Genomic DNA, 24599 nt, shown 5'->3' on the forward strand with positions numbered 1-24599 from the left:
TTAGCAAGCCCTTCTAATATTAAACTAACACTTTGCCTCATGTGCTATTTAACAATCCTTCAACATTCCTCCTGTAGGTTTAGCAACTGAATATTCAGATCCCATCTAACTGCAATCCTTACCAGTTGTGGGTCTAGGATAAATCAAAAGTGCCAGCTTGTTCATTACTTTATTCAAAAGAAGAATCCAAGGATTTTTCCTCCCAAATGTTTCCTCTTAGCTTCTTCATGGTCCATAATTCCACCTGACGTGGTAAGAACAACATATCTGTAAAAAAACAACATATTTTACATTGTGACGAGAACCCACACTAACAATATACATTAGTTATGTTAAGACTAGTATATTCCATGATCAATGACTATAATCTTCCATGCAAGTTGACTGTGCTGAAACACCTGTGTTCTTCCTATTTCATGCCTCCACACCAACTTAAAAATAATGCTATATTTTTTTTACAATGAAACTTTTCACAAGAATGCCTATACATATACATACATATACCAAGGATTTTTCCCCCTTACAAGGGAGGTAGCCAAAAAGGAAAAGGCATAAAAATCATTCCCACCCATTCCATTCCTGAATACACTTCACACCCCTCCACCCTCCCTCTTATCTTAGCACCTCCTGGATGACAGGTCATCCCTGCACCTTGTCCACTGCCCTGGGTCAGAAGCAGTGTCGCAAGAATGCCTAATGATTGCAAATGTTCTTTCAAAACAATTACAATGATACACCCCCAAAATCTGCAACCCTAATTAACCACTTCATTATGAGTTGAATTCTTGTGCACAGTATTGGCTGTCATGTAATTTGTATCACTACTCGCATTATAAAATTAAGTCACTGATGTATTACTCGTTCTTTCACAGAGTAATAATAAACACGGAAAACATGATCAAACCAGTTCACTGAATCTAGGGGTAATTCATGTAAAAGTACACAAAAATATATATAAAATCAAGACGCAGATATCCCATGATGCCTATGTAGGTGTTGTTGTACCTAAGTCATTAATCTTATTTAGCAATAACAATATATACAAATCAAGTCTGAGATCAACCTCTGTCATCTAATTTCTCATCAATTTGAAAGTAAACATGGGTGAATCCATCTATAGTACGAAACTCACCCAAACTGTCTAGAAGGCAAGAGATTGGTAGTCCACTTCTCGATATCACCAATTGCAACATCAAAACGTGGGGAAATTACTCCACACTTAATCATACGGCCTGTAAGATTTACAACAATCTTGCCAGCACGATGGTCGTCAACAATCTCAAATTCACCAATATAACCTGTTGAGAACAGAAAGCTTTGTTTTAGATCACCATGAAAGAATTATTTATGCAACTTTTACTTAAAAGATTTATTCTGGCTAATACATGGCAATTATTGAGAGGAAACAAAACTACCACCCCAAATCACAATACCCACATTCACCAACTACACCACTATCAAGGAAGACAAAAAACACAAGACAATCACTCCTTCAAACATCTCCCCATTCATCCCCAAATACCCACCTTAGAAAACCTCTTTCAACCAACTATAGTTCTTCTTTTACTCTATAATTCATCTCCATATACACTCCAACTTTCATTTATTAATAAATACACAGGGAGTTGGTAAACTCGAGCAAGTAATTAGGTTATTAACACACCAACTTATAACATAATACCATATAATACTGATGACCCACTACGACATATCTTTGTTGTGATAATACCATATATACTCAGTTATCCTTACATCCACATGGCCATATCCAAACACAGTACTAACAGTCCTGTGCATGAGTAGTTGGTAACCGACACCCACTTGAACCACCACTTGCATCCCACACACAAAATCCTTGCTTCAAATAGTAATACATTCAGTGCTGGGCATTGTTTTTACAAGATCACACAAACTTCTATTTCAACTTTGAATTTTGGATGTCCTTATGCCTCGCACACTAACATTTCAAAATGTTTAAAAACACGAAACTATAAACTTAAGATACTCACCGTGCTTCATCATGACAGACAAGAACTTGACAATAACCTTGGAACAAGGCCTGATCAGAACTTGTCTCTTTCCACGTTTCTCAGCATTATTAATGCTTCGCAAAGCATCCGCCAGGGCATTCACTCGCACCATTTTGATATGGGTTTACTGAAAGTGAGAACACATCTATTACTAAAAAAAATCCCCAACGCATTGCAAATGTAAATATTCCTTACAGTGAAGACTGGTAGATCAAGTTGCAGACTAGTGCTTTAATGATTGTTACTCAGTTAACAGACACAATAGGTAATCAGCCATATCAGCAATTTTCTGCTTAATCAGGTTTGAAAATAAATGTTAGACTGAACATGTAAAACCATTGTGCCAATACAATTATACAATGAAAATACAAGGTATAAAAGGGAGGTAGGTTGTTATGGACTGGTTTGTTGGCACGTCTACTCTTATGCATCTTGCACTGCTGTCATTTATTACCCTACCAATAGTTACCAGTTATTGTATGATTTATCAAAGGAAAGGAGGAAAAATCTGTCAAGAACAATTGTTATGATTGGAGTGATTGCTATATGAAACCCTACACTAGTATCATAATAATACGTTTAATTATTTTTTCTTAAAGTATTGGTTCTGTATTTAAAGATTTTTTTTTTTAATATTTACATTAAGAGTTTCACATTAAATATCAGTGTTTACATGACTTAGGAATTTTACTCTACACTCTGTACACCAAATGTTTCATGATATTTTGCCCATCAAGCAACAAGAAAATTTATTAAGTAACAATTACACTAAAGTAGTGCAAGGTAAACGTATTGTCAAAACAGTACGAGTCCAGCATGACCAATTACTGCCATTTCTATAAATTGATATAACATTCAAATCATTCCCTTTAGAAATTTCCTGTTAAATTTAATCTTCAACAAACTCTGAAGAAAACAAGCTTGGTTACACAAAATGAAATCGAGCAATTTGAAGTTATTAGCGGCAATAAAATGGTAACAAGAAAAGGAAACAAGGTACTGTTCTGTCACTTCTAACATTGCTTGTTATTAAAAATCAAATGCAGTGGCAGACAGAAAAGGACCAATCTTGCTACACTGGAAGTTAGAGGACTGAGAAGTGACCTTATTGAGGTATGTAAGATAATACAGGGTTTTAAAGGTCTTAACCCCTGGATTTCTTTGAAGTCAGACCTGAACCCACCAAATGACAACTATAAAACTTTCTAGCACAGTCCCGAACTTGACACAAGGAAACATTTCTTGGAGTGACCCATTTCTTTGCACATAAGAATTGGTGAGGAGTGCAATAAACTGACATCAGTGGTAGTTCCTGCCAACACTTTACACATGTTGATGGCAAAACTGGAATCACTATGGAAGCAATTTAGGGGTGCACCAAATGAGCCAAAGGCTTCCTGCCCCAGCAATACTATATCAGCCTCTCCACTAAATAGTGGAGTGGCACTAGTAAGAAACTGAAAAGACACGTATACTAATACTGAAATGAATATATATTTACATTAGCATTTTATGCAACTTCCATACAGAGGATTTCAATACAATTTATGGTTTCAGAAGCAATATTAGACCAATATTCACTAATGAAAAATACAATAAAAGTGCAGTTTCGAGAAAGGTTTTAAAATGGAAAGTCTAATGAACAATTATATACTCGGTATTACAACTACCAATAGAATAGGCAATATGGATTTTCCAAACCAAGGTTACATTCTAATCACAAACCTTTTCTTATATCAATAAAAGGACATAAACACACACATGAGAAACTAGTTTATAATTTGGTATTTGGACCGGCACCAAATCACAATATTAAAATATGAATCGGAGACTAACAAATAGTCTTCAAAACCCGTACACACTGTAAACAACACTCATTCCTTGTCACTCACGTGTCTTGTGTACTATTTTCTTACACTAATTTATTAAAGATGTTCATATTTTTCTGGATATAATAATGTATAACATCTAAATCAATGTTTCGATTGACGAGATATCTACCTGCGAGACAGAAAAATCATGTACAATGCGGTAAATCTTTGAAATCTACTTACACGACACCTCCCACGGTAATGGCCGACTCAGAAAGAACATGAGGAACACACATTTTTCCAAATTTTACTTGTTGTTACTATAATTAATCGTATCAGTATATCATTATAATAACAAAAAATATGAAATATCATTTAATTTATAAGACAATTATATTTGTGAGAAAAATCATATTTCATTTTGTAAATATATAATTTAAAGACAAACAAAAGAATTAACGCAAGCGAATAATTTCGGATTTTTTTTTTTTCAAAGCCAAAACTTTGTTGTTTCAAGAGGGTATCCAAAAATATAAATATTCATGAGTATTTGATAATTACAAAACAAATTTAGGGTTAGAAAGCACAGGCTTCGATGATAAAATTAAGTTTCTTCATGATAATGATAATGACTATATGCACTTATTTCTTCAGTTTTAGAATTTATTTTTCGCCTTCTAACATCAATCAGAGTATATAATTTTCTCGAGAGCATTGCCATATTTATTTTTCATTGGTAATGACTGGCAACTGTTACTATCACTGCAAAGCGGGAATATAGCAAGAATCAAAACAAAGGTACACCGCAAAGTTACTGAACTGAACCACACCCTACGTAGGCTTAACATGATAAAATTAATTTCCAATAATCCCTCCTTTATATATGTAAATTAAGGTAATTTCCTGTAGTCATAACACAGGCTATTGGTTAACTATTATGACGTGTTTAACAATGTGTGGGTTGGTCAACAGGTTGGACCGCTATACCATAATGATAATATGTACATTTACATTCCTTTTGTTTTCCTTTATTTCGGTGTGCACTATTTACAAATTTCGGTTTGTGAATAGTAACACGAACGGCCATTGGCCGTATTAGAAGCTTGTAACTGTTTACCATCTGTTTATCTGCATTGTTACTTGTAATTTATGATATTTGTATTTTAATTTATTTTTCGTACATGAACTTTGGTGACTATACACCTTGCACAAAAATAGATAAATAAAACTTATGGTAATAAAGGTGCATTCTAAAAGTACTTTTCTTCCATGCAAGGGTTGGCAAATTTAAAACATACACCTGTCCCATAATTAACCTGAACATATGACAAAATCCCAATCTGCATAGCAGACAAAACCCCAATAGGAAAATTGGGGGGAGGATATAAACTACACATACTGATTGGGGTTTTGTCTGTTAGGGAATTGTCCATTCACCAATTAACCCACACCTATACAAAACTGGTGAGAAAAACTCATCGCCCTGACCATCATAGTACCTCATAGATGAAGACTCATCGCTAACACCCATGATGCCTCTTGGGACAAGTCAGTGTAATAAGACACAATACCCCTACAGCAGGATCTGGTTTGTCCCCACCAATTTATTATATGGTGACCTCTCCTTCATCGACTCAGAAATATGGAGCGGACAAAAAGTTATCCTCGGGTCACATAATTTCTTCATCCAATGAGAGCCACTCTTCAGGGGCATATGCAGTAACTTTTGTAGTTGGGGGATCAAATGTATTATACTGTACTTATGGTTTTACACAGTTGTCGGTAATTAGTACAACACCACCAGATGGTCTAGCACTCATGCTAATCACCGTGTGCATTTTGCATAAAACATGTAAATAATGTCTAGAATATTATTTGGTTGCTCACAGAGTTTTTGATGTTGCTGATCACAATTTTGGCAAAAGCATAATCCAAAAATTAAATTTTGAGGGTCTTTTGGGGTGGTGGATGGTGGAAGACAGTACCGGGTATAAGTATAGGGTTATGTCAAGATACTTCAAATTGGCAACATAGGCATATCTTTACCTTATCTTCATCAGTTCGATTTTAACTTTCATCAATCATACACTGATATTCTATAACTTAAAAAAATGTAACAAAATTATATGTGAAAACGAGCAGAGTTTCAAACATTCTCTGTATTTTTAGGGGGTGAAACTCCCCCCTCCAGATGCCCATGTCTCCTTTTAATTCCTATTTAACACACATGTTTATGGGCAGGGCAATAAGGGAAGTAAATGCAAGGATGCTTCTTTAGAGTTAGTGAAGTTAGGAGGATGAGCCAGTTGTTGTTTGCAGATGATACTGCACTTATAGCTCAGCTGAAAGATAAAAATGAAGCAGTTTGGGGAGGTATGTTAGAGGAGGAAGCTTAAAGTAAATGTGGTCGAGTAAAGTAATGAGATTTAGGTACCCAGATGTACAAGGGGTGAATGTGGTAGTGCGATGGAGGTAAGTTTAAGGAGCAGGAGTTTGGAGGGGAAGTGGTGGAAGGGAATTATAGAGTGAGGCAAGTAGATATTGGGGTAAGGGAAGTGAAAAGTGTCACAAGAAATAGGCATTTTGGGATGATTACAAGGGAATAATTGTGGCCAAAGGACAGTTTGGAAATAAAACTTGGATTCTGAGATAGAAAGGAAGACCCAGAGTACATTTGAGATGTGCCCCAGAAGTATAGTGGTATTCCAAGGATGGATAAGCTGGAAAATTGGAGGTGAAGTAGAAAGGGAGCTGATATATTGGGTTGATCAAAGAAAGATGAGGTGGTTTGGGTAGATGGAAAGAATGGGTGAGGAAATGCTAACAAAAAGAGAAGCAGAAGTGTAGGTAGTAAACCTGAGAGAAAGACAAGAATGAGGTGGGTAGACAGGTTGAAGAGGGCATTGGATGCAAGAGGAATATCTGTTGAGCAAGGGAGAAAGAGTGCAAAAGATGGGAGCAAATGAACAGTGGTTGTACATGGACAAGAAAGTGATACAACCTGTAGGGATGTTATCTTCTTTATTTATTTGATTTATTTGATTTATTTTAATGTATGATGAGGGGAATGCCATGTAATGAAGCTGTGAGGCTAAACCAGTTCTAGGTGTCAGGCCCTGCTATGGAAGTGCTGTGTCTTGCAGCATTGCTTCTGTCCCAAGCAGTATGGAGAGGGACAGGGATGACCATTCCGTCATCCATGAGGTACTAAAAGGAGGTAGATACTTAAAAGAAATTAAATATCTTTACCACAGACCAGTCCCCATGCATCACAGAACAGTAGTAGAGATAGTGAATAGGTGGTAAAGGGAACACGGGCTGAGAGGAATACTTTTATTCCTAACTAGTTTTGCGTGAGTGGCTTCTTCATTCCTCTGAAGAAGCCACTCGAGTAAAACTAGTTAGGAATAAAAGTATTTCCCTCAGCCCATGTTCCTTTTACCACCTATACACATTCATCACAATGTTCACACAATAGAGATAGCATTAACTGTTCAGAAGGCCAGCAAGATTTATATTCCTAAAGACTACATGAAGAAATACAACAACTACATATTAGATAGCCACATTAAAAGAAATTGATGTATGATTTGGCTTGGTCACCTTATTATAAGGAAGAAAAGGTCTTTTGGGATATATGTATTATAATGATATGTATGTGTCAGGCTTAGTGAGTTGTCTTATGATGTTTAATTTTTTTATCATCTTTTTCCAGTATGAATGTGGCACAGAGGCTGGGTGACAAGTTTATTCAGGTTGCCAAGACTAATGAAAAAAGAATTGCAGTAACAAGCTTTGAAGGTAATGTTATTAGTGGTCTCATTCTCATGCTGTTTCTGTTGATGTTGCCAGTTACCTGAAGACCACAGGTCTTCTGCAAGAGACACCAGGGGCAATGGATTGATTCATCAATTCCCTTGCCTTGAGTTCCTTTTGCAGAAAACCCATGGCCTCATGGTAATTGATAATGGCCCCAGATCAACCCATTGATCTATCAGAAAAGACATGTTGTATTACTGTGTTAAATTTATGTGAGTGAGTGTGAGAATTTATGTGGATGATATGTACAGACGCTCCTCAACTTACATTTTAGTTACGTTCCGAACGGCCGAACGTAACGTGAAAATGAACGTAAGTTGTTACTGTACGTTCCAGTAATGTATGACAGTTCATACTGTACTATACATCCATAAATTCTATTACCGTATCTTATAAAACACCCCTAAATCATTAATTATAAACATAACATTGTAAAATAATAATATTAATTTCAAATAAATAAAATTCAAGCAACATAAAGTGAGATATTGGAGAAGGAGGAGGGGGAGGAGGAGGAGGCAAGGCACGTTCAGTCTGTCGTTTGTGCCATGTAAACAATGGATGCAGCGTCATGCGTAAGTATAGTTTGAACGTCTCGTACTATGGAGAGCGCGCTAAACTCAAAAATTCACTAAAAAAAAAATTTACAATTTTTTTTTTTTTTTTACAGTCAGCTCAAACGTAAAATCGAAAAAACGTAAAACGAATTAACGTAAGTAGAGGAGTGTCTGTACTGTCCTTGGTGTGGTGTGTACATTTGGGGTATGTATTATATACATACCAAAATGGCCTTTTCCCTTTGTAAGTGGGGCAGCTGAATCAAAACATATAGCCACCCTACACCCATCCCACATTTATCCAAAACCCATTCATTGCTCTCCCCCATTTTAACACTTGTGGATGAAGAGTCGTCCTTTTCCCCCCACCACACTACTCGGGTCAGAGGTGAAGCAGCAAGACATAGCATTTCCACAGCAGGGCTTGACAGGTTAACCCCCACTGCTTCATTACAGAGTGACCACTTTTCTCATCTACATGTAATATGATGATGATGATGATAACAATTGTTACCTCAGGCCTCACTGACTGGGAATTTACAGCCCTAAAATGGGCAGCAATAGTCCTTAGGCCCTCTCATAGATCTCTCTGGAAAGAAACCATTATGTAAACATCAATACAATGCAGAAAAGTCTGAAGTTTCTTCTCATAGAGATCTATGGGAGGGTCCAAGGACTATTGCCCATTGCTGTGGGGCTGCAGGAATTTTACTTTGTGAACCTCAAGGCAACAAATAATTGCTTAATCAACTTCCCCTCCACCCCCAATCACTCTATTCCCTGCCACATGTGACCCCAAATACTTAAAGTTCTCCACATCATCCAGCCTCTTGCCCATTAACCTCAACTCCAACCCGCCAACAATCTCAGTCTCTACATTTTGCCCACATTTCAATTTCTTCCACCCACATTTCTTCCTCCCAAAGTCTACTACTAACTGCTCCAGTCTATCCTCCAGTTCAGTTACAAGTGCAGTGTTGTTTGCAAACAACAACTGGCTCACCCCCATTTCCCTCACCTCTCACTAACTCCAAAACCCTGCCTAACACCTTCACATTTACCTGTCTCACCATCACATTCATATACACATTGAACAACTATGTTGACTTTATACAACACTGGCACAGCCCCACTTTCACCTTAGACTATTCACTCATTCCATTTACCATCATGGCCTACATCCGTCAACTCTAACCACTCAACTCACCATCAAACCTCAACACTGACAGATGACATGAATGCAGACCATCCAGTTTAGTTAAACAAGCAAACAGCTGACCAAAGAAGGAATAAAATACTGGAACAACTCCTTAACTTAAATGTATCAAATTCCAGCAACCCATCATACAAGCTCCTCAATATAACCAACAAGTAACTTCCTCTGACATAGCTGTGTATTCACCCTTCCACCAAACACAAATTTCATAGGAAACTATACATGACCTCCCCTCTGACTATTTTCCAAAAGATCACCATGGAATTTGAATGAAAATGAAATCTACACACATAAACTACAAAAAAGGAAACAGAAAAGAAATTAGGTACCTCAACCGTAGACCAATCCTCGTGCATACAGTTGCAGAGATAGCATTGGCTATTCAGAAAATCAGCAAGATTTATATTCCAAAAGGCTACATGAAAATACAACTACATACTAGGTAGCCACATTAAAAAATAAACTAGAAACCAAACAGAAACTCACAGAACAAGATAAAGAACTGTTACAACAACTAAACAAAGATGTGACAGAATAAATAAAGAACAAGAAAAAAGCACAAGTACAACAAATTGGAAAACAAGAAACAAATGTGGAGCACCATTAAAAAAAAAAAAAAAAAATTAGAACTCAAAAATGAACCCACCCTTCTCCAGTGCATTGGGAGCAACCCAAGGAAAAATACATGCACAAATATAATACCCAAAGCCTATCTCCTTCTTATAATTGGGGTGGCCTAACCAAGACCACCCACCCTTCACCCATTTCCCACTCATACAGCACCCATTTGTTGTCCCTTTTTATCTTGGCTCCTTGTAGATGAAGGGTTTCTATACCCCACCTACTGCTCAGATCAGAAGCATTACAATGGTTAGCACTTTGTACTCTGAATCCAACGAAAAATACCATGACCAAAACAGCAGTGCAGTGTCATCAACAAACACATCACCAAAAGTTTGAAACTCAAGTATCTATAAAATAAAAACAATAACTAAGGAGATACAAAAAATAAAATCAGACACAGATGCCATGCCTCCCCCACTTCATCTCAAGCAAAGTTGTGATAGGAGCAATAAAGAAATTTGAAAACATCCATGCTGCATGCATAAAACCCTGATAAAATTTCAAACATCCATTTAAAGAACCTCAGCCCAATTGCAATGAAAGCCTTGACTGAAACTTTCATGTGCTTTTGGTTGTACAACAAAATGCCAATAGTCTGAAAAAGACCTGTATAATAACCATATTAAAACCAAATAAACAAACAGAAAGTCCAGTAACCTACTGTACTGTCCACCAAAATCAAGCTGATTAAAAAAGAATTGCATAAAGAAATATGTGTAATTTACCCACCTCCCAAAAACCAACATGAGTTCAAGAAGGGCAACTTTACCAGCATATTTCTCATAAACATTACATAACAAATGCTGGAGATATTTAACAAGAGAGCACCACCAGAAAGAACAGTCATAATAGCAATGGATATAAACAAGGCATTTGATAAAGTTCCTAGACACAAACTATTAAAAAAGAGACAAACATCCACAACAATAACTATAAAAAAAAAAATCAGTGTGCAGACAGTGCAGAGTAAAAGGACAGTGAGCTAAACACAGAGAACAGTTAGAGTTTTATTCACCAACATTTTGTCCTTACTAGGACATTCTCAAAGTACATGAGAATGTCCTGGTAAGGACAAAATGTCGGTAAATAAAACTAACTGTTCTCTGTGTTTAGCTCACCATCCTTCCACTCATTTGTCTTCCATACTTCAACAGTGCAGAGTACCCCAAATCAACCAAGTTTCCACCTATGGCTCTGGCACTTGGCTAAAGGCCATACATACATACATATACCAAGGCTTTTTCCCCCTTCCAAGGGAGGTAGCCAAAAAGGGAAAGGCATAAAAACACTCCCACCCATTTCATCCCTAAATACACTCCACACCCCTCCCACCCATTTCATCCCTAAATACACTCCACACCCCTCCCACCCTCCCTCTCATCTGAGCACCTCCTGGATGACGGGTCATCCCTGCACCCTGCCCACCGCCCTGGGTCAGAAGCAGTGTCGCAAGACACAGCACATCCACAGCAAGGCCGCTTCATTTAATCGGCGACCCCCCCTCTCCGTCCCCCCTTGCATATAAGGAGAGGACGGGGAGAAATCCCTTCAGGCTGCGTCAAAATTTACTCACACATACTACCCCACCCCCCACCCCCCCGCCCATTCCTCCTCATGCAATCACAACATCATCCATATACAACCATTCTCCACTCACCTCTGTCTTCCGTCCTCTCCCTTCCTTCCTCAACAGACATTCCCCTCTTCCCCAAAGCCCCCTTCACCCCATCCATCCACCTCATCCTAGGACGTCCCCTCATGTTCACTCCCTCCACATCTGCCTTCCATACCTCTTTTACTAGTCTTTCTTCACTCATTCTTTCCATGTGTCCAAACCATCCTTATATTCTTTCATCTACCCTATCTCCCAAATCCTTTTTCACCCCTATTCTCCTCCTCACCTCCTCATTTCTCACTCTATCCAGCCTAGTAACCCCCACCATACTTCTCAGACACCTCATCTCAAACACATTCAAACCTCCTTCTCTCTTCTTCTCTTATGTTCCATGTTTCTGCCCCATACAGTGCTGTTGGCACAATCACTCCTTCATATAGTCTCCTCTTCGCATCCATTCCCAAATGTCTATTCCTCATTACACTCTTTAATCCACCAAGGCATTTACTCGCTTCTCTCAATCTACATTCTACCTCCACCTTCACCCCTTCTTTTCCTGCTACACTTGCACCCAAGTATCTAAAACTATCCACTTCCTCCAGTCGCTCTCCCTTAATGTTCACTTCCAGTCTACTGCCACTTTCACCCCTTGTACATCTCATCACCTTACTTTTACCCACATTTATCTTTAGCTTTCTTCTATCACATACTCTCCCAAACTCTGCCACCAGCTTCCTCAATCCCTCCTCTGACCCTGCCACAAGCGCAGTGTCGTCCGCAAACAACAGCTGGTTCACCTCCCACTTTTCTCCATTTTCTTTAACCATCTCCAATCCCTGACCCACTACTCTAGCATTCACCTCACGCACCACCCCATCCATGTATAAATTGAACAGCCAGGGCGACATAACGCATCCTTGACGAAGTCCCACCTTTACTTCAAACCACTCACTCTCTCCATTTCTAATCCTGACACAAGCTCTACTACTCTCATAAAAACTCTTGACAGCTCCCAGAAGCTTTCCTCCTATCCCATAAATCTGCATAACCTCCCACAGTGCCTTTCTGTCTACCCTATCATAAGCCTTTTCCAGATCCATAAAAGCCCAAAAAACATCCTTCCCCTTTCCTATAGCTTTCTCACATATCTGTCTTACCACAAAGATCTGATTTACACAACCTCTACCTGTCCTAAATCCACACTGTTCCTCACCAATTACTCCTTCTGTTCCTCTCGTAATCCTCTCAATTAAGATCCTCCCATAAGCCTTTCCTACTACACTTAACAGGCTAATCCCTCTGAAACTACTACATTCACACTTGTCCCCTTTTCCCTTGTAAAGAGGAACTATACAGGCCATAAATCTTATAAATCAATCAAAACCAAGTTTCCAGGATAGAAAAATTGTAGAATGGAATCTCCAAGGAGCAGTAATTTCACCCACATCATTCAACCTCTTCACAAGTAATTTCCCAACATCAGATCTAGAACATAACACCAAAGTGCTCACATATGAAGTTGAGCAGACAATGATAACCCAACATTGCAACTACCGGTACAAAAGAGCTGCTGAGAACACCCAAGCTTAAATAAAGTAGCACGGTGGCCTACAAAAAATAAAATGGACCTTCCCTCAGAAATCATTAGTAACATTACTAACTTCAGTATATATTTCTGCCTTAGTATATTTAGTTTATACAATCTTTTGTGTGTTCAACTTTCTAGATGAAGGAGTTCGACAGAGTTACACCTATGCAGAGCTCCTGGGTGCTAGTCAGAACATTGCTTCCATGCTACTTCAGGTACAACATTCAAGCTCAGAAGGAGGTCAGATTAGATGTGTAAGTGATGTTCTAACTGGACTTCTTGCATGGCCAGGAGTTCACACTATTGCTTCTATTCTTGGAATCCTTTGTAAAGGAGCTTATTTTTATTTCTCACCTGACTATACATCAGAAGAATGTAAGAACTATGTGCAACGTACATCCATGCAGTTTATCATTGTGGAAGAGTCAGTTGTAAATAAAATCAATAGTATTGACTATGAAATTCTTAGAACTTTGTATATCTTTCAGAAAAAGTTTCTTTATGTTAAACTAAATACAAAAGTCTCAGAAGAGAATTCACATTTAGACAATGGAAACATAGAAAATTTGGCTTATGTCATTCCAACATCAGGTACCACCGGTGTTCCAAAGATAGTATATGTTCCCCATAGTTGCATCCAACCAAATATAGTTGACTTTTCTAGAATTTTTAGAGTGCAAAAGGAAGATGTTATATTCTGTGCTTCTCCATTGACTTTTGACCCAAGTGTTGTTGACATCTTTGTTGGGCTTGAAAATGGTGCAGAATTGGTAACCGTTCCTCCCCATTTATTGTGCAGGCCAAAATGTGTGCTGGAAATATTATGCTCATGTTGCACAACAATTTTACAGGCAACACCAAGTCTTATGTTCAGTTTAGGAGTGCAGAATTTAAAGGATAAGTTACTGTGTCCAAAGTCACCTCTTCGCATCTTGGCTTTAGGTGGTGAGATGTGTCCCAGTATTGATACATTGATTACATGGGTTAGTCCTGGCTGTACAACACGAATCTTTAATCTATATGGTGTTACAGAAGTTTCATGCTGGGCATCAGTCCAAGAAATATGTCTTTTTACCTCTACAACAGTTACAAGTAATATCCCTGCTGTGAATGCAGGAATAGATATCAAAGGAAATAGTATAAAAACTAAGGATGTTTCAGAAAAGCTTAAGAATCCCTCAGTATCTTTTGATCCCAATTTGAAAAAATGCCCGACAGAAAAATGGGTGAGTATTGGCATGCCACTGACCGACACAGTACTTAAGGTTAGGAATTCTACAGATGGAAGTGAAATTTTTTATGGAAGAGGTGATTTATGGATTTCCAGTGAAACTAGGTATTGTTGGATTGCAGAAGGATCTGAAAAGGAACACTCAGGTCATAAGAGAAGCAGATGGATCAGTAAAAACGTAGATAGGTCTCAAAATGGACAGGTCACCTTTTCATATACCAGTGAGAATAAAGATTCTGGTCAAAATTCAGATCTGAAGGTAAAATCAGAGTATGCAGTTAAAACAGGTGATGTTGGTTTAATTAGAGGTGGAAAAATATTTGCTTTAGGAAGAACTGATTCAGTGGTCAAACGAAATGGGAAGCGAATAAGTCTATCTGAAATAAACCTTACTTGTCAGACACACACACAGGTGACAAATTGCTGTAGTTTGGCAGTGGCAAAAAAAATCATCCTCTTTATTGTTCCAAAGATTCAAAGCTCTCATGTCAGTTCCGAGATTTACCAATTTTTGAAAAAGAACCTTGTGTCCTGGAAACTCCCTGATGAAGTTATTTCACTCGCTAAACTGCCTCATAGTATGAATGGTAAAGTGGACATGAAGAAGTTAAAGATCATGTACAAGACAAGAGAGATGAATATATTGAAGGGATTGACAAAGGAAGAAAACATGGATGAAAAAGATGAAAGTTTACCAAAGAACTGTGGATGTAAAAGTGTGAAGAAAGTGGTTCATAGTTTGCTCAGTCCATATTTAAATGAATATACACAATATAGTAGCAAAAACTTTTTAGAACTCGGTGGTCAGTCACTAGAAGCAGTTTCATTTGTAAATCAAGTTGAACAAAAACTAGGGTGTGTGATTTCTGTATTGTTAGATAAATTGTTACACAGCCCCTTAAATGAAGTTATTGACCTAATTGAAAAGTCATACCATGACAAAGAGAAAGCAGATAAAAGTTGTTTATGTAATGATTGTGAACCTACATGTGCACAGTGCTGTAATATTGATATGAAAAACCACTGTTTAGAAAAAAAACATTCTCTTGAGGACAGCACTAAAAATCATAACTCAAGAAAAAGAACAAAATATTGCAGCCACAGTAGTAACAGTGATAGTAGTAGTAGTAGTAGTAGCAGCTCTTACACTCACGTTAGCCGAAGAGGTCAAGTACAAATTGGCCGATTAGAAATATCTTTGCAATCTTTTCCGTCATGTTTACAGTTATTATGGAAGTATGATACAAATAAATGTATAGACAGTTCCCCACTTCTTGTGCACAGAAATAATTGTACTTCATTGATATTTGTTGGTTCTCATTCACACAGGTTCATTTGTGTAAAAGAGACAGGTGAAGAGAAATGGTCCCTTAAACTTGGAGACCGAATCGAGTCTTCACCATGTGTCTCTTCTGACGGAACATGTGTTTACATTGGGTGCTATGATGGTTATCTATATTGCATCAGTATAGAAAAGGGCAATATTTTATGGAAATTCAAAACTGGGGGTGAAGTGAAGAGTTCACCAATAGTTGATCCTCACTCAGGCTTTGTTTATTTTGGTTCTCATGATCAATACCTTTATTGTGTAGGATGTGATGGTGTTCTAGTATGGAGGTGCCGCATATCATTGGGTAGTATTTTTGCCTCACCTATTCTTGTAAATGAGTCTGTGATTGTTGGAACATTAGATGGAATTGTAGCATCACTTACCAAAGAAACAGGATGCATCAAATGGAAAGAAAATATAGGTAAGCCACTCTTCAGTTCACCTGCTGCAGCATTGTGTGGTGTACTGTTTGGATGTGTTGATGGCTGCCTTTATTGCATGTCATATGAAGGTAATTCGTTATGGCATTTCCAAACAGAAGGTCCAATATTTAGTTCTCCATTTGTAAACAAGGCATTTGGTAAAGAGATAATTGCTATTGGTTCTCATGATAGTAAAACGTACATTCTTGATAGTGATGGTGATCTGTTAATGGAAATTAAAGGAAAGAGTCCTATTTATTCTACTCCATTCATGTATAATTTTGTTACTGATACATTTCATAGTCTTATGGTTATTACCTGTGAAACTGCTGGTAGGATTACCATGAATAAACTTTATTATGCATCTACTGTAAACAATTATGTAACAGAAGCTGGCTCTTCTCTTCAAACAAGCATTGTTGCAGAGTATAAATTTCCAGGGGAAGTGTTTTCCTCCCCTATATTTTATAACAGTAAAGTGTATATTGGCTGTAGAGATGATTTTTTGTATTGTTTTAAAACATCTTCCTGATTGCCTTTGTTTTATTTATCCATATAAAATTTCCTGTGCCAATAAAATGACCTTGTTCCTGGTGGATACACGATTTGAACAGCATTACCTTGATTTCAAGCTGCCTCATGTTAGAGAAATTTGTTGAATAACAATAACTGTTGTTTCAAGTTTTACTAAATCTTCAGGTCCTTCCACAGTTCATTCTTGGGAGAAAGATTAGACTATTGTCTGTGTTGTATTTACCTAGTTGTATTTTATGGGAAGAGAGCTATGCTCGTAGTGACCCGCTCTTGTATCTTTCAGCATCCAGTTTGATCTTAAACTGTGTTACTGTTTTTGTGTCACTGACTTAAAGTGGTAGGGGGAGGGGAGCAGGTGCTGGTTGTCAGCTGTCCATATGTGAAAAGGTGTAAGAAATACAGCTGAAGTTGATATAGTTCTTGGGGCCAGTCCAGATATTGTGTCAGCCTCTCAAGGCTTCACCTCCTGATGGAAGTCAGGGTGTTGACAGGTTTTGAAAATGGGTTGCTGTGATGTCCATTTTGAAGGAACAACCATGTTGTTGTTGTCGTTCCCTAGACTGTCTGTCCCAGCAGTCCCGTCTCCCCAAGGAATGCCACAGCCAAAATTGGGTTTTCCCACAAATCCTTTATAGAGTGTATGTTGTGTTGTTTGCGTGCATGATTGTGTATAATGCAGTCTTCCATTATGTGTTGAATGGTATGGGGTGAAGTATTACATCCTGGGCAGCTGTTCACAATGCGGTTATCCAGCCTCTTCTGGTAGCTTAGAAGTGCTGGGTGGTGGCCGCACCGCAGTCTGGCCAGGTGGACTCTGTCCTCTCGTGGGAGAGAGGATTCAGAAGGGTGGATATCCAGGGGTCTGGCATGCAGCAATGTGTTGTCTTTCAGTGTGTTAATGGAGCAGTGAGTGATATGATTATGAATATGTTTCCGGAGGCTGGTATTTGGTGGTTGTGGAGGAAGAGAAGAGAGTATCTGTGTGTGATACAGGTCTTTGGGTGTTGTTTTAATGTTTCTTGGTGTGTGTGAGTGTTCTGCTATGTAGTGTAGTGGGTGTGATGTGTTTGTGGTGGCTGCGGCAAGTGTTTGTCTGCCTCTCATGTCGAGGTGGTCCTTGACTTTTGAGGACTTTTGTTTCATGGTGTAAATGGTCTGTAGGTGCTGTATATGTGCAGCCTGTAATTGTTTTTAGGGCTTTGTTTTGTATGATTTGAAGGGTGTTGTGGTGTGTCTCGCTGAGATTAGGAGCCCATGCAGGACTTGCATAATTCATCACTGAGCATATGTATTGTTTGTATACTGTATTGTTGTATTATTTTCTTTGTTTTGTCCAAATGTTGTTCCTGTGATCGACTTAAGTGCGTTAAGTCTAGGTGTGCATTTGTTTTTTATGTTTGTGATGTGTTGTTTGAAAGACATGGATGTATCGTATGCAACACCAAGAATTTTCGGTGTGTTTGTGTGTGGTATTAGAATGTTGTTGATGTAGAGATGAGGTATGTATTTGTGTTCTTTTGTCCAGTTGGTGAGAAGTGTTGCTGTAAATTTGGTTGGAGCTATTTTGAGTCTGTTTGTGATGAACCATGTGTTGAGTGTATCAAGGTATGGCTGGATTATTTCTGCAGCTTTGTCTGTGTTACAATGTGTGCATATGATTGTTATGTCGTCTGCGTAGGAAGAGATTTGTATTTCTGAGGTGTCTGGTGTGGGTATGTCATGCATGTATAGATTAAAGAGCGTGGGGGATAGAACAGAGCCCTGTGGTACTCCATTCTTAATGTTTCTGATGTGCGATGATTGGCCATTATATGACACATAAGCATTCCTACCTACCAGATAATTGGCCAGCCATCTTTTGGTGTTATTGTGCATGTCTGTGTTACATATTTTATTTGTTGGGTTGTGGCGGGGGATAGCATCAAAAGCTTTACTAATGTCTAATGTTATAAGAAGTGTTCTGTGGTGGGGCCTATCTGAATTGATGCCATCTAAAATTCTTTGTGTGAGGTTTATCAGAAGAGTGTTTGTGGAGTGTAGTGGCCTAAAACCGTGTTGTGAGTCAGCAAGGGGAATATGTGGTGTGACAAGTTGAAGTATTAGGTGTTCAATGAGTTTGGAGGGGGTGCAGAGAAGTGTGATTGGGCGGTGCAATGTTGGGATTGTTGGGTCTTTGTTTGGGTTTGGAATGGTGATTATTTTACCATGCTTCCAGATGTCGGGTATAGTGTTGTGTGAATAGCTGTAGTTTGCAATGTTTGTGAGTGCATGTATACCTTGTGGTCCAATGTGTTTTAGGTGGATGTTACTTATGTTATCAGGGCCACAGGCAGATGAGTGCTTGAGATTATGTATTATGTGTTTTGTCTGACTGTCTATGAAGGGTGTATAGTCTGAGTCTATGGGAAAGTCTTTCTTACGTCGAATAGTGCGTCGGTCGTCAGGGTGAGAAGTGAGATGGCTTGTCTGTGCAAAATGATTTATGAGTGTGTTTGCTTGTTGTCTGTTGTTGTGATTATTGCTGCGTGAGAGCATGTTGTGTTGCTGTTGGATAGTGTAATGCTGTTGAGTGTTTTGTACAATTTGCTGGTGTTTGTTTTGTGATCCGTCATTGGTCCCTTTGAGGACTTTCCCCCAATTGAATAAAAAGTTCAATAATTGGGGGGTTGCATGACATAAAAGTAGAGAGAGAGATGGAAAAACTACTGGAGGCACTGGATGTGAAGAAAGCCACAAAACCTAACTTGAGTTTAATACTCAAAGAATGTTGAGAACTAGTGGATGAAATACACAAAGTTGTGTGTTCACCAAGAGTGCCCATAAATGGCTAATATTGTGCCACTAGACAGTGACAATAGACCAGTTTGGTAATTAAAATGTGTAAAAAAAAAAAAAAAAATTGAGTCCCCATATGTAGAAGAGGAAAAAGTTCAGGTGGAAATCCAATTTCGCTTTAAAAAAGGTGCACTTGACAAGGTATCACACACAGCACTTAGGAACATTGTCCTACACTCACTTTTTTCACATAGCAGCACAAAATCTCTCCGAGTAACAAATGAACCAGTGGCCATAGCCAGCCTCCTGGAGGCAATTCATCTCAAAGAGCTAGGTAGTTCAATTGATCTTATCTCTATATTCAAGAAAATATTCTACATGAAAGGTGAAAAAATACTATTTGGAAAAATTTAAACATATGTATTTATATCCTGTACACCTATACATTATTTAATTTACATTCACTTTCATTATCTAATCTACATTCCACTGTCATATTGGTAGTTGGGACCTGGAGTCTTTGGGAGTCTTGTGGTCACAGCAACGGCTCCCTCTCTGAAAATATTAAGAACAGTTATTAGGCTTCAAGTTAGATAAGATCAGTCACTGTCTGTGTTACTGCTGAAAGACAAGAGGTAAACTATTCTATGCAATTGTTTATTCATTCCCCTGGCAAGGAGATGATGATGATGATGATTATTCTCCCTCAAACATCACTTCACCCCAAATGCAAGACCTAGACTAATACTTCCAGCTACAATTAGCTGTACAATGGAATTACAATCATCTGGGAAGAAGAAAAAATGCAATACCCAAATTATAACCAAACAAATTACCAGAAAACATAGCATTCTTCTGGATGAATCTCATTACTAACACACAAACACTACAAAGCCTTGAAGGATAGGTATATTTTCTTACTTGACAATACTTTTCATACACGGAAAAATAGCCTTTTGATATTTATATGTATGTACATGATCAAGAGGACTCCTTTTGATCCAAGGTCTGGGTCTCCACTATAAAAATAATTAACCCCTTTAAATTGGTCTTATGTAACCCTTCTGACCTGGTTATACTTTGCAGATTTTGTTTTAGCTAATGGTGGATGACTTCAGTTAACTAATTCATGATCACAAAAACTAAAGATTAAAATCACCAGGTATATGCCAAAATAAGATCTATACTGCAACTCACCATATCAAAGAAATTAACCTGGATATGTCATCTATATTTATACTTCGTCAATGATGACTAGTGCTTCTATCTCTGGGGACAATACTGTGCCAAAGATATAGAGTCTGAGGCTAAAGATCAGCACTAAGTGGAATCTAGTCTCCAGTCTTAAAAGAATTATGCACAACTCTAGATTACTGAAGTGAAACTAAAGCTCCTTGTGATCACCTCCGGAGGGAGGTGACGGGGTTCAGAGTTTTCAAGTTCCTCTCACAGGACCACCTGTTGATGGTCCCAAGTGAATAGTGCAAAAATAGAGAACCATCAATTTATTGCTTACTCTTCAGCTGCAGCTAAAAGCTTCACTTCTCCACCTTCATTTTCAGCAAGAACTTCGGCAGGATGGACCTTGCGCCTCCCATCACGAGAATAGTAGTAGTTGGCAGAAAGCTTATGGCTTACACCTGGAGGGAGGTTTGGGTCTGGCTGGGTACGTGCTGCATAAAACCCTTCCATCCTGTGTGCTGTGGTGTGCTCCCTCTGGTAAAAAACAAAACAAAACAAAAACCTGCAATTTAGCTTACAAAAAAATGTGAATAACTATAAAATACTGGAAATGGGATGTAAGCATATGCCATTATTGGCCTATTAAATGGAGAATGAAACAATTACTAAAGCAAAGGATGAAAAGACCCTGGGGAGATGATTATGGTAAGCATGTCATCTCAGTTTTCTCTATTTTTCACTAGAGGGGACGACGAGGAAGAGTCACCATGCTTCTGACCCTGACAGTGGGCAGGAGAAAGGGAGGACCCTTTATCCAAAGGCCTAAAACGACAGGGAAAAAAGGGTGGTGGATAGGAGTGGAGTGGGTGCATACTTTAACTGGCTACCTCCCTTATAAGGGGAAGAACCCTTTGTTATATAGATACATAGATGTCACCAGAAAAACATATCACATGGATTACAGGGGAAACTAATATATTGTTGAAAAACAAAAGAATGACATTCCACCGCATGGACAATGATATACATACACATACCAAGGCCTTTTTCCCCCTTACAAGGGAGGTAGCCCAAGTCAAAGGCATAAATCCACTCCCACCCATTTCATCCCCACATATTCTACTCTCATTCACCACCACTCCCTCTTTAGACAAGGATATAAAGGAGAAAAAAATTATTTGTCCCACATAGGAATGTGATAAGGTGGTTTGCTTGCCAAATAAATAGGAAAATAAAACCAGAATCGAGTATTTTTTCTGAAGTGCACACCTATGTAATATAGCATTAGGAATTGCAAATTATAATACATGTTATTCCTGGCAGAAATCATTAAGAGAAAAAGTTAGTTGGAGTAATACACAAACGAATGGTGCCACGGCAACTCCTTGTGATACCATCTTTGTTTTGATAGATTTGAAGGACAAAGACAACAATAGCAATACTGATTATATCTAGAATTATAGGTACTGCATTACTAAATATAGGTTAGGTTGGAACAGACGAATTTATCATACTATAATTTCTGACCTCTGTATCTATCAAAATAAACATGACATCTCAAGCAGCTGCTGCAGCTCCATTTGTAAATGTATTGCTTTTAGCAACTTTTTCTGTTACTGATTTCTGCCAAGAAAAACATATATTACCTTGATGTATTATAATTCACAAGATTAATATTTATCTAATGCTACATAAGTGTGCACTTCTAAAAATTTACCAAATCAAGAAAATACATAGCTGCAACTGAAATAGCTTTAGGTTTTGCTGTTAAGGCATAGAGAGAAAGACTGAATATATATCAAGCTGCCAACATTAGGAGAAAGAACCTGAGGTAATGTAATGGCAGTATTTGGAGTCATTGAAGATTGAATATAGTTGACAAAAAAAAATGTGTGGCATGAGAGGGATACTAGGTAACTAGGGACCTTGAGATGAAACTGAAAAATACCTTAAAAATATAAATACATAAAGGTGGGTCTCACTAAACGCCGACCAAAACCACACAATGATGGTTTTTTATCAAATGCATAATTTATATATAAAAAATAGCATATTGTTGCATTATTTGACCTATTTTCTTTAAAATGTGTGATTTCCATGTAAAATTATCAAAGAAAAGTTACGTTTTTATCCTCTGCAAAATTACCAACCGGCAACCAACGCCGACCAAACCCAAACAATGACGGCTTTTGCTCAAATGACAAAAACGTAACTTCTCATTGATGATTTTACATGGAAGTCACACATTTTAAAGAAAATAGGTCAAATAATGCAACCATATGCTATTTTTTATATATAAATTATGCATTTGGGCAAAAACCGTCATTGTGTGGTTTTGGTCGACGGTTGGTAATTTTGCAGAGGATAAAAACGTAACTTCTCTTTGATGATTTTACATGGAAATCACACATTTTAAAGAAAATAGGTCAAATAATGCAACCATATGCTAATTTTCATTTAAAATTATACATTTGAGCAAAAGCCGTCATTGTTTGGGTTTGGTCGGCGTTGGTTGCCAGTTGGTAATTTTGCAGAGGATAAAAACGTAACTTCTCTTTGATCATTTTAAATGGAAATCACACATTTTAAAGAAAATAGGTCAAATAATGCAACCATATGCTATTTTTTATATATAAATTATGCATAGGAGCAAAAACCATCATTGTGTGGTTTTGGTCGGCGTTGGTCGATTTGGTCGGCGTTTAGTGAGACCGCATAAAGGTAATAAAAAAAAAGTGGATTCTAAGAAAATTTACAAACTTAATCCAACAGAAATTCATGAAAAAGAATAAGTAAAATAATGCCCCCATGTACAATGTAACAACTGAATATTTACCCCCCCAAAATAATAATAATTATCATTATAATTGAATGTTGGGGAGAAGGTATTAGTATTACTATTACCAACAAACTTGAAATTTGTAAATTTGCAAAGAAATTTAAATTTGGACTTCCCTCACCCCCCAAAAAATTATAACAAGGCATTCGAGAGAAGGAAAACAAACATCAATGCTGAATAAAATACTGTATGAATAGTATTATTATCTTCCGGATCAAATGATGGGTGCCAATTTCATTGCATATTTATTTAAGATCAGTCCCTGAACCTATTATCTGGAAATTGTACATCAGAACACAGAACTACCTACCCCGAGCAGGAAACTCCGAATTCTTTGCAAAATAGGTGCAACATCTCTAGCTTTAGACATCTTTGCTAACAATTCTGTTATGTACAAGTTCTTGCCTAAGAGTAACAGCTGATGTTTCTGCTTTAGAGAAACGGCAGATTGTGTTTTGGGGGAAATTTTAAATTATAAATGAAATAATACAAATATATATAATTAAACTTACACAATTTTATAAACTACTACATTCAGATTACTTGTACAGATTTAGAAATATATATTTAACTTCTTGACACATTCGTATAAGTTTGTCTTACTCCTCGTATAATGGCTTCGTTTGAACGGATTATTCAAGCTCATGTGACAATTTAGTAATGCATGATAAAATATATAGTATGATTATCAGTTTCATTGTCTCTATCTAATGTTCTAAGTAAAAGTATATTTCCGTTAGCTTTTAATATAAACAAATATTTCTTCTTAAGGCAATATGATCGTATACGCGTTTTCAAAAGAACACATCCGAAACCACCAGCACAGTTTTTAACGTTACCAAGAATTTCTTAAAATTCAATAAAAAATATAATGCTGATTTTCTTTAACAACAATCAATGGTTTAATCCTTGATGATAATGTCGCATCAAACGTCAATGCCATAGAAGCGGGACAAGAGAGGGTGATATTATTTTGCCAAAGTGATTTGATTTTTTTCACTATTTTCAGGTCCTTCTATAGAACAA

General features: G+C 37.6%; 3 protein-coding genes across 5 annotated transcripts in view; 1 reads left to right on the forward strand and 2 right to left on the reverse strand.

Moving 5' to 3' along the window:
- LOC143026593 (small ribosomal subunit protein uS8A) overlaps positions 1-4224 on the reverse strand; it is a 25198-nt gene extending 20974 nt beyond the window's left edge. Inside the window, exons 1-4 of one of the 2 annotated variants that reach the window (XM_076187260.1) lie at positions 4085-4224; positions 2010-2157; positions 1133-1298; positions 156-267 (exon numbers count right to left, since the gene is read on the reverse strand). In XM_076187260.1, the coding sequence (XP_076043375.1) occupies positions 174-267; positions 1133-1298; positions 2010-2142 (393 nt within the window). In that variant the 5' untranslated portion in view covers positions 2143-2157; positions 4085-4224 and the 3' untranslated portion in view covers positions 156-173. Of the gene's footprint in view, positions 1-122; positions 268-1132; positions 1299-2009; positions 2158-4084 lie in introns of those variants that run through there. The other variant, XM_076187249.1, reaches the window with a different exon arrangement.
- Positions 4225-4388: 164 nt separating this feature from the next.
- On the forward strand, positions 4389-16776 carry Aasdh (Aminoadipate-semialdehyde dehydrogenase). Of its 2 annotated transcripts, none has more exons than XM_076187221.1 (3): positions 4389-4736; positions 7557-7642; positions 13399-16776. In XM_076187221.1, the coding sequence occupies exons 2-3, from the start codon at positions 7558-7560 to the stop codon at positions 16773-16775; spliced, it is 3462 nt and encodes a 1153-aa protein (XP_076043336.1). In that variant the 5' UTR covers positions 4389-4736; position 7557; the 3' UTR covers position 16776. The 2 variants fall into 2 exon arrangements, with proteins under 2 accessions (XP_076043336.1, XP_076043329.1); XM_076187214.1 differs by having other exon boundaries at positions 4389-4639.
- Positions 16777-19957: 3181 nt separating this feature from the next.
- Positions 19958-24172, reverse strand: LOC143026602 (NADH dehydrogenase [ubiquinone] 1 alpha subcomplex subunit 7-like). Its single transcript, XM_076187285.1, has 3 exons — positions 23884-24172; positions 21069-21268; positions 19958-20107 (listed from the first exon to the last, which is right to left on the reverse strand). The coding sequence occupies exons 1-3, from the start codon at positions 23941-23943 to the stop codon at positions 20032-20034; spliced, it is 336 nt and encodes a 111-aa protein (XP_076043400.1). The 5' UTR covers positions 23944-24172; the 3' UTR covers positions 19958-20031.
- Positions 24173-24599: the final 427 nt, after the last annotated feature.

Source organism: Oratosquilla oratoria, chromosome 1, assembly GCF_046742065.1.
Source record: "Oratosquilla oratoria isolate Oo_2021 chromosome 1, ASM4674206v1, whole genome shotgun sequence".
In the NCBI taxonomy this organism is placed as follows: domain Eukaryota; kingdom Metazoa; phylum Arthropoda; class Malacostraca; order Stomatopoda; family Squillidae; genus Oratosquilla; species Oratosquilla oratoria.